At 48.5% G+C, this 10,329-nt stretch overlaps 1 protein-coding gene across 1 annotated transcript in view; it reads left to right on the top strand.

Moving 5' to 3' along the window:
* Window positions 1-9,067, top strand: part of fbxw4 (F-box and WD repeat domain containing 4) — a 34,819-nt gene extending 25,752 nt beyond the window's left edge. Inside the window, exons 7-9 of the mRNA XM_076285619.1 lie at window positions 3,591-3,731; window positions 7,334-7,475; window positions 8,102-9,067. Of these exons, the coding sequence (XP_076141734.1) occupies window positions 3,591-3,731; window positions 7,334-7,475; window positions 8,102-8,236 (418 nt within the window). The 3' untranslated portion in view covers window positions 8,237-9,067. The remainder of the gene's footprint in view (window positions 1-3,590; window positions 3,732-7,333; window positions 7,476-8,101) is intronic.
* Window positions 9,068-10,329: the final 1,262 nt, after the last annotated feature.

Genomic DNA, 10,329 nt, shown 5'->3' with positions numbered 1-10,329 from the left:
TCATTAATAGCCTAGTTGAGCGTGTATAATTTTGTGGTTTTTAACTATTTTTGGGAATATTTCTATATTGTAATACCTGATACTTGCATGATGTCAACCTGGAGACAGTGTTCCCATACCTATCTACCCATTCCCATTCGGACATTCTTCAGGGCCGGCTACTCCCAGCCTATCGAGTTCAGTCACTAATTTTGTGTCCACAGTGGCTTGGGCTTGGGCTTGAGAGCGAGCCGAGGTCACACAGGATTAAGCTGAGCGGCTCCTGTCTCTGCTCCTCCTTCTCCTCTTCCTCCTCCTCCTCCTCTTCTTCCTCCTCTCTCCTCCCTGTCTCAAAGAAGAGAACCAAGCCCAAAAGGGAGGACTCTCTCTCTCTTTCTCTCTCTCTCTCTCTCTCTCTCTCTCTCTCTCTCTCTCTCTCTCTCTCTCTCTCTCTCTCTCTCTCTCTCTCTCTCTCTCTCTTTCCCCATCATCTCTCTTCCATCTTCCATCTCTCATCCATCTTACCTTTCCCTGTCTGTGATAGATCTGGTGGATGCATTGTGTCAAGTTTGATCTCTTCTCAAAGCTTGCGCGTATCCCCAAGTGCCTCTCACTTCGTATCATCGGTGACCTTTCACCTTTTAGATGGCCGAAGCAGGTCTACTCTGGGGCAGCGAGCTGTGCTGTCCCACGCTGTGGCACATGTGGGTGTTGCTAAGTCCAGTCTGGTCCAGCTGTTATGTGGGGAGGCACGGTTTGTGACTGATTTGGACCGTTTGGGCAGGTGCCAGACCAACACTGTCTGGCTGATCCCCTGTGTGAATGCGCAGGAGAGGGAGAGAAATAGCTGTGGCTCTCACTGACCGTCATATGGATATGTATTTTTGGGAGGCTCCATTTTAGACAAACGTCAGCCCTCATAGTTGGTATGAATGTCACAACATTAAAAAGTAAATATAGTGATTCAGTTAAATTTAGACCAGTCATAGATATTCAAGGTGGTGTCATACGTCTGTATATTTTTACATTGAATGACTGAATCTCCCCTTGCATAAGTTATGTATAGATTGACTGACACAGACAAACAGGGAGAGAGAATAGAGTTAGAAAAGGGATAGTGGCAGTGTGATGAAACCGTAAAAAAAAGATAGATAGATAGATAGATACTTTTATTCATCCCCGCAGACGAAATTCAGATGTCCAGCAGCCGTGTGTTGTCTACCAACAAGCATTCTCGCTGCAATAAAAAAAAAAAAACCTGATGACAACAGTTAATAAAATAAAATAAAAATAGTTCCAAAACAAGCTACTATCATTAGTAGTAAATAATGAATGCACTTCAAACAGGTCCGTTATGTAGTCTTATGGCGGCCGGAACAAATAAAAAAAAAGAAACATGAAAAAACAAAACATGAAATAAGTTGGGAAGTAAAACAGCTCAGATGCTTTAAGAGACTCTATTCACACTACAGTATGATGTAGATGATGGCCTATATGTGTGTGATTCGTGTGTCTTTCACATTGAATCTCCCACTCCTCAAACTGGCACTGGTGTTCTGTCACATCAAGGTCTCCCCACTCAAACTGCACCACTCCATGTGCAACGGTGAGGATCAGGGACCTGCTCTAAGCAGGAGAACAAGTCCAGCCGACCAGGCAGATGCAGTCATTTGAAAGATTATACGGTTATCCGCCATCCTGTAATCTTCACAGCGCACATAAAAACCAGTGACCTAACAATTTAAGAATCCTGTGTGTTTGCTCCTCGCCGTCCCACAGTGCTATTTACCGGCTTTAAAATCACAGCGCAGATGTGTGCAACTCTTTTATAGCGCTTGTTTTTCTTGTCTCGCTCCCTGACACTCGCTGAGGCCTGGGCCGCCCCCACCCCACCCCACCCCCATCCACCACCCCCCCGATCCGTGCCATCTAATCGCAAATTATGGCGCACCAGCAAGGAATAGAGGAGAGGAGATAGAGAAAAGAGGGGGAAAAAAGAGATAAAGCACACCGTGGTTGTCTGTCTGTCTAGCGCTGTAGAACCGGCAGGATCCCAGAACCTGACCTAGTGGCACGGAACAAATCTGCGGCAGACGGTGAATTAGTGCTGGACCCTGTTTTTTTCTTTTTTTTTTTTCTTCTGCGCCGCCGTCCGTCACATTCAGCTGTGAGGTGGTCTACCTTGATGCCCCCTGTCACCACACAGTTGGGGAGGACTTGAAGGGGGGGCGGGGAGTGGCGGGTTGCGTTTGGGGGGTAGGTGGACAGGGTAGCTGGGGTGGGGGTTATGTGCTCGGGAGTGAGAGAGGTGTGTGTGTGGGGGAGTTGGTTTGTGTCTGTGTTCGTGTGTGGGGTGGGGGTAAGAGGGTGGGTTTGCTTGTCTGCTCTGACCCTCCAGGAGTCCAGGCTTTATTCCGGGGAGTCCATCTCTTAAAGAGGTCGTCCAATAAGACCCCCGCCGCTGTTGGCCGGCCTGGCCTGCACCCCTCCCACCCCTCGAGCACAGGTTTGGGGGGATTACGCGTCTGGGCTCCGCGCCGCGAGCCCGCAGGATCCCCCCAAATGTGGGGGGCGGTCGCCAGGGCCTTTGGGCTGCGCTAAATAGTTGCTAGGGACCAGGTATCAAAGGTCCAGCAGACGCACACAGCCCACAGTCACGGTCAGGGAGGGAATTAAATGGCAACAAAGAAATTGTTATTCTGCAATAATCTGCCCTTTGCCATGTAGGCCAGAAGAGACAGACACAGAGAGATAGAGAGAGAGAAAGAGAAAAAGAAAAAGAGAGGCAGAGAGAGGTGGACTCAATGGATCTCCTCAGTGCTGTGATCATAGGAGCGTGGTGTTAACATTGCCCCTCCCTTCTCTCTCTCTTTCTCTCTCTCTCTCTCTCTCTCTCTCTCTCTCTCTCTCTCTCTCTTTCTCATACACAAACACACACACACACACACACACATAGCTTCTCTTCTTGCTCTTGTTTCTCACTTTTTCTCAAACACACACACACACACACAGATATCTGGGAACGGGCCTGACAGTAATCTACTTCCCTGCTCTATTCATGGACAGAGAGGTGTTTGCTTTTTCCCCATCACTCCGCGTCCAGCGACTTCAGCCGTCCTTTGTGTGGCCTGGAGGTGTTGTCTGCAGCCCCAGGGCCGCTCGGCCCTCCGAGTGGGATTTGGGGGTAATAAGAGCTTAACTGGGGCAAATGAAGGCATTTGGGGGGGGGTATGTAAGCAGCATGGACGCTAATATCTTAACCAAGAGACAAAGTTAGATGAATTCTTTAATGTGGAATGACAGGTCTGGAGTGATTTGTTGTAGGTGATCCTTTGATGATTGTTTTTTCTTATACGTGGAGGTCTTTAGAGGCGCAGGTTTATTTTCACAGATGTCTCTTTTGAGGGTTGCATCAGAAGATATTTTTGTAGAGAGCGGACACTTTGTAACTTTTAGTAACACCTGTCTTGGAAGCGTTTACCCCTAGAAAGATATGTGGCTGTCCCAGGTGGTTTTTTTTAGGAAATATTTTGCAAATTACTCACCACAGTGCCCTCTCCCTCTCTCTCTCTCTCTCTCTCTCTCTCTCTCTCTCCCTCTCTCCCGCGCAGGTGTCAGCTGGTGTGTTGTTTGGGTGAGGACTTTCGCCGGGGAGCAGGTGTTTTAGATATCATCTATGAATCTCCCTTCCAGCTCCTGACCTGCGGTTATGACACCTACATCCGCTACTGGGACTTGAGGGTTTGCTCCAGGTACTAATGTGTTGTTTAGCCTGCTGCTCAAAACATGGACACAAAACACGCCATTACACCTGGACACATTGTAGCTATTTAATTAGTGCTGCCTCACAGCAAAGATAAGGGGAGGGGGGGACGTCAGCAAAAACAAACTTTGGATAAGTTCAACAGTTTGCCCAGACTAGGGCCAGATCTTATGCCACCTCCCCTAAGTTCTCTGGATAGCTCACTTGTGAAAGGACTTGAAGGAAATCACACCAACTATGTGCACGATGGAGGATGAAGTCCTGAGTGAGAGAAGAGAGAGAGGGGGAGAGAGAGAGAAAGAGAGAAAGCGAGAGAGAGAGAGAGAGGGGTCTTAGTGAGAGCTCGGCCAGGCCAGGGGGATTGTGTTGTGTCCAGGCAGGGCAATAATGTAAACGCTTGAGTCCACCTCACAGAGCCTGATGAAGATTAGTGTTCCCAGTTAATCTAATAAGACCCCCTGTGCATAGAGTACCATTTAGACAAAAAAAGAGAGATGGGGGCCAGGCTCAAGACCCCCTTTAAGCTCTGGGGACACAAAGACTTGGCCCCTGGCAAATAAAAAGTCTCCCCTCGGTCTCTCTCCCTCCCTCTTTCTCTCTCTCTCTCTCTCCCTCTTTCTCTATCTCTCTTTCTCCTTCTCTTTCTATCCCTCTCTTACTTTCTTTGAGGGAGATCTCGCCTGAGGGAGACCCTCACCTACCCCAAGGCCACCAAGCAGCACACGGTGGCCATATTGATGTGGTATGCTCCGTTTCCCGGGCAACAGGACGGGTGCTAGGGATCAGTGAGCTTGTTGTGATGGGGCCCCTGTATAGGACTTCTTTTGGAATGGGGGCTTCTTAGAGTATTGTGTGTGTGTGTGTGTGTGTGTGTGTGTGTGTGTGTGTGTGTGTGTGTGTGTGTGTGTGTGAGTGTGAGTGTGACAGAGTTTGTGTGTGTGAGACAGAGAGAGAGAAACTGACTGTGTGTGTGTGAGAGAGAGAGTGAGCAGGAGGGAGAATGACATACGGTTCTGTGGGGTGCCGGGCGGTGTCCCCCACAATTGCATAAGGTCAGTCAAGTAACACAAATCCGAGGTGATTGAAAGAGGCCCGGGGGGAGGTTCGGGAGGGGTAAATGTTCCCTCTTAAGATATCAATAATTCACGGCAAGCCTGGGCCCAAGGACAATGCATGGACCGTCCACACACGGGCTGTTTTGTCCCCCGCAAAACGCTGCGCCCTAATCAGCGAGAAAGGGCCCTGTTTGGAAGTGACATGAATGCTTCCAGGGCAATTGACAGGTGCCAATGTGAAATGTATTGTGACAACATGTCTCCCCGTCACCATTATTATATTAATTGTGGTCTCTGTCTGCTGCCTTTTTTCCCTTCTCCTAGAGCCGCACTGTTGTCATTAGTGTTTGTAGAGTGTGTTCGTGCGTGCGTGTGTGTGTGTGTGCGTGCGTGTGTGTCAGTCTGTGTCAATGTGCATGAGTGTGTGTGTGTGTGTGTGTGTGTGTGTGTGTGCGCGCAACACATATCGCATGTGTTTGTGGTAGACAGAGATAACATGTGTGTTTATATATGAGGCGTGTGTATGTGCTCTTTAGGTCTGTGTTGAGTGTGGGTGTGTCCAGCTCATTCTCTCAGACTTTAACTTCTGTGTCTGTGTGTGTGTGTGTGTGTGTGTGTGTGTGTGTGTTTGTGTTTTTGTTTTCAGTGAATTTATTTTAATTACTATGTTGCCTATCCATGATATGTCATTCTAAATACATAAACACATATACACTGTGTGTATGTGCCAGATGCATGCTCCCAGCATGTGTTTGCGTGTAGGTTGAGCACCTTCTCCCCTCTGGTCTCCTTGTTTAGTAATGTCGTGTGTCTGTGTGTCTGTGTGTGTGTGTGTCTGGTGTGTGTGTGTGTGTGTGTGTGTGTGTGTGTGTGTGTGTGTGTGTGTGTGTGTGTGTGTGTGTGTGGTGTGTGTGTCTGGTGTGTGTGTGTGTGTGTGTGTCTGGTGTGTGTGTTGCATTTGTCAGTAAGGCTGTTTGCTGCTACCGCGGGGCCCTGTCATTTTCCTCACCTCCCTGCGGCCGCAGGTCTGGCAGCCCTGCTCGTGATCCGGGCCTGAGGTGGGAGAGAGAGAGAAAAGAGAGAGTGAATGACAACAGAGAGATAGAGAGGTGGAATAAAGAAGTGAAGGACAGAGCAGTGAGTGGAAGATTCCCAAAGCTCTAATTTCTCTCTCCCACACTCATTGCAAGTGTGCAAACTTGAGTGATCTTTACACATCCTGTGGCACCACTCAAAGTGACCGAAAAAACAGGTTTTCCACTCAATCTGGCCGCCCCCAAAAAACGGACATAAATAAGAGTGTCTTCCGGTGAGGGGTGGAGAGACCGCAGTCCTCCTGCTCTCTCGTGTGCTCTGCACCTGCTGCAGCCACGGCAGAGGAACCCATTGTGTTGTGCATGTCTGTTATTATAAGCTCTGCAATGACCGTACAGAATAGCTTATGCCATTTGTTTTCTGTCTTTGTGTGTGTGTGTTTGTGTGTGTGAAAGATATTTTTCTGTCTGACACTATTCCTATTTGTGTGTGTGTGTGTGTGTGTGTGTTCCTGTGTGTAGTTCTGTGAAAGGTGATTATGTGCCTTGGTGGTGTTCCTGTTTCTGTTTGTATGTGACTCTTGATTTCGTGTGTGTGTGTGTGTGAGAGAGAGAGAGAGAGGAAGAGTGAGAGTTCCCTTCCTCCCTCCACCTCCGCCTGCGCACCTCTCCCTCTCTCCCTCCAGCCTGGCCCCTTGCGTCCCAGGAGAGGGGTCGTCCAGACATGCCCCCTGCGCCCCAGCAGCCCGCGTGTCTGCCGGGTGGCCAGCCAGCTCCCCCTGCCCATGACTTATTCATCAGGCCTTTCATGGAGCATTGATCGGGGCCAGGGCCCGGTACCCTCGGCTCTTGCTCCTGCCCCGGGCCTTCCCCTTCCCCTCCCCTCCGCCGCCCACCCTCCCCAGGCTGCACTCCAGCCAGAGAGCCCCTTTCCGTAAACAAGGGATGAGGTTACCGCCGCACCGGCCCAGCCCTAAATAAGATGCTTGCAGCAGCAGCTTCCCCGAGCTGTGGGGAGACACTGTGGCCCTCTCCCTCTCTTTGTCTGTTTCCCTCTCCCTTTCCCTCTCTCTCTCTCTCTCTCTCTCTCTCTCTATCAATCTATCCTTCCATCTATGTATAAATGTGTATCTATCTATCTACCTATCTATCTATCTATTTATATGTGTCTCTCTCACTCTCTACATCGTCAACTCTAATGTCTCTCTTTCTCTTTTCTTTTTTCCTCTTTGTCCCTCTCTCCCTCTGACTCACTATGACATTGAGGTTTAGGGAGATCCTCTGGCTGAAAGCCCAACCTGCACTTCAGTTGTCTGTGTTCAAATGGAGTGGCGGACCACAACTTAGAGAACTTCTGTATGATTCAGGCTCACTGTAGTTTCTTTACCAATGATATTAGAAGTACTTTTGTCAATTTTTTTTTCCTACTCCGATGAATGTTCTAACCTCTTTTCCTATCATGGGATCCATTAATCGACTCGGTGAACTTCCTTTTTGAACAGGAAGTGTGTCATGGAATGGGAGGAGCCTCATGACAGCGCCCTTTACTGCATGCAGACAGATGGGAATCACCTGATCGTCAGCGGTTCTTCCTATTATGGTGTGGTGCGTCTCTGGGACAAGAGGCACACTCGCTGCTTGCAGGTGTGTGTGTGTTTGTGGTTTGTGTGTGTGTGTCTGTCTCTGTGTCTGTGTGCACAACCCACTTGCCAGTTGTTCCAGCGGTGGTCTTTTTGTGTGTAGTGTTTTCTCTTAAATGAGTGTGTGCGCGTGTGTGTGTGTGTGTGTGTGTGTGTGTGTGTGTGTGTGTGTGTGTGTGTGTGTGTGTGTGTGTGTGTGTGTGTGTGTGTGTGTGTGTGTGTGTGTGTGTGTGTGTGTGTGTGTGTGTGTGTGTGTGTGTGTGTGTGTGTCACGGTAGGTCTGTGCGGCTGAGTCATGTTGTGCTCACAATACTTAAACATGTCATAGGCCTCCGCACTGAGTGGTTTACTGAGATGAATGTGTTGAACCATTGGGCTGTGTTCTTGGTGGTAGTGCGGATTTTCTGTCTGTGGGTGTCTGCACTGCTAAGCGTATGCGCGCGCGTGTGTGTGTGTGTGTGTAAATGTACAAGTGTGTGAGCGTGTGTGTGTGTAATGTGTGTGTGTAATGTGCATTGATGTGTGTATGTTGTTTGGCCGCGTGTGTGTGTGTGTGTATGTAAATGTACAAGTGTGTGTGTGTGTGTGTGTACATGAGGTTTTTATGCATACTTGTGTATGTGTGTGCAGATGTTCCAGCTGACGTCGTCCACCAGCAGCCCTGTGTACTGTCTGCGTCTGAACGCCTCCCACCTATACGCCGCTCTGGCTTCGGCACTTTACTCCCTCGACTTCACCGCACCCGCGCCCAGAACCAGGAGATAACCCAGATTTCATCCACACCACACAAACACACACACACACACACACACACACACACACACACGCGCCAATGCTACACACACACACACACACACGCACATTTAAATTCTTTATTTGGATTAGAAGATAAGCATATATCATGGCATAATCCAAATTTGTTTTATTTTGTATATCAGTTTTTTGGCCTTGTTCTTTTGTAGTCCACAGATCTGCAGGCCTCTTAGACACATCTTCACCTGCACTGCACACACACATGTACATACACACATGTACACAAATGCTGAAAGAAACACACCACACTCAGTCTTCACTGGCAATGCTACGAGAGATTTATTTTTTCAAGAAAAAGGTGACATTTTGACATTCATGCTGGTTGCTTGGTATTTGAGATTCATTTTACATTACGTTCCCATTGCAATATTAGAGGCTTGCAAGTTTCACTCCCATTTAGCGCATAGTAGACAACACAGTAGACCCCCACAACACACACACACACACACACACACACACACACACACCGTACCTACCCCACCTCCCACGCTCCCACGTTCTCAGGGACAGCTTTCTGGTTGCAGTTAATGGCAGCCATCTTGTCCACACCCCACTGGAAGCTGGAGGAGTCACCGCTTGACCTTTGGTGGCCCGGAACTGGATGCAGCCAGCAGTGGGATTCCTCCAAATCACGCCCCTGCCACCACACACACCGCAAGGCGGTCACCTCGCCGGGCGTCTCTCGACAAATGAGATACAATTACACACAATTTCTGTCCTGTAATTAAAATCTCAGTTTTTTTCCCCCCCAGAAAAGAGGTCTATTAAAAGGCTATGATATTTTCACAAGTGTTCTTTCTCTGTTTACTGGGTTATTGAATTGTCAGTTTGATTGTCTTTTTCTGGTCAGACAGAAATAACAAGTTGGTATGTAGGTATGTTTTTTGCATCTGACAAAGACAGACTGTGTGTGTGTGTGTGTGTGTGTGTGTGTGTGTGTGTGTGTGTGTGTGTGTGAGAGAGAGAGATATCCCTTTATGGTATTCCTTAAAAGCCAAGAAAAAAAAAACACATTTACGTGACCTCTTAAGTCCCAGGCCCAATGCTGGGCACAATAAAGCGCCTGCCTCAGGGGAGTGTGGGGGGGGGGGGGGGGGGGGTCACTCACGGCGCTTTAAAAGACTGGGTGGCCAGGAGAGCCTGCCGAGGACAACAGACATCTGCCGAGAGGAACGGCAAGGAGGGAGGGAGAGAGAGAGGAGAGCAAGTGGAATGTCTTTTCCCTCTGTGTGGGGTGCTGCCGTGTGAGAATGCATGGAAGAAAAAGGAGAGCGAAAAAAGGTAGAGAGAAGACATGCCCTGTACTCCATCTCAGTGTGTTGTACTTGTGTGTGTGAGGGAGAGGGAGAGAGGAGGAGCAGTCTTGTGTGAAAGAGTGAGGAAGAGCTGGAGGAATGACCATGCACGCTTTTATTTGTGCACATCAAACAGAGAATACATCATCTGTTTGTGTGTGAAGCTTTGATTCTTCTGTGTGTGTGTGTGTGTACACACCATTTAAGTGCAGGTATCCTAGTGCGTGAGTATGTGAGTAAGTAAGTGACCGCACAGGTCTAGCGTGCAGAGGCCTGCACTGACATGGCTAATCCAGCGACCCCTCGCAAAACAAACTCCGAGCCGTCGCTGTGATCCCAAAGCCCTGCCAGGATTTCTCCTGCGACAGAAGATCACACAAGAGACAGGTGCTGCGTTTCAGGCAGGAGCCTTTCTTTTCTTCTCACCCCAAAAAGGGAGTGGATCTCGGAGATGTGTCACCGAGATAAAGGTGTACCCTATCTAAAACAACACCAGGATCTTCCAGAAGGAAGCAGCGGGCTTTAAGTGGTCTCATTTGAGATTGATCTTATTTAGAGGTTTCAAAGCTGTAGGTGTTTTACCTACAAGGCCCTGATCCAATGCTTACATGAGACTGTTATTATTCTAGAACACCTGAGGCCATTGCTGTGTTTATAGATGTGGTGTGTTATTGATATAAAAAAAAAAGTATATATTTAATGTCCGTCCTTTAAGTGTTCCTGTGGATGTTCTTTGTAGGAAACCCGTTC

The sequence above is a fragment of the Alosa pseudoharengus genome, unplaced genomic scaffold (assembly GCF_046254945.1).
Source record: "Alosa pseudoharengus isolate Yale_2024_CS ecotype anadromous, Long Island Sound unplaced genomic scaffold, YU_APseudo_1.1 YU_APseudo_1.1_scf_15, whole genome shotgun sequence".
In the NCBI taxonomy this organism is placed as follows: Eukaryota; Metazoa; Chordata; class Actinopteri; order Clupeiformes; family Clupeidae; genus Alosa; species Alosa pseudoharengus.
This window is presented reverse-complemented; position numbering and strand designations above follow the sequence as displayed.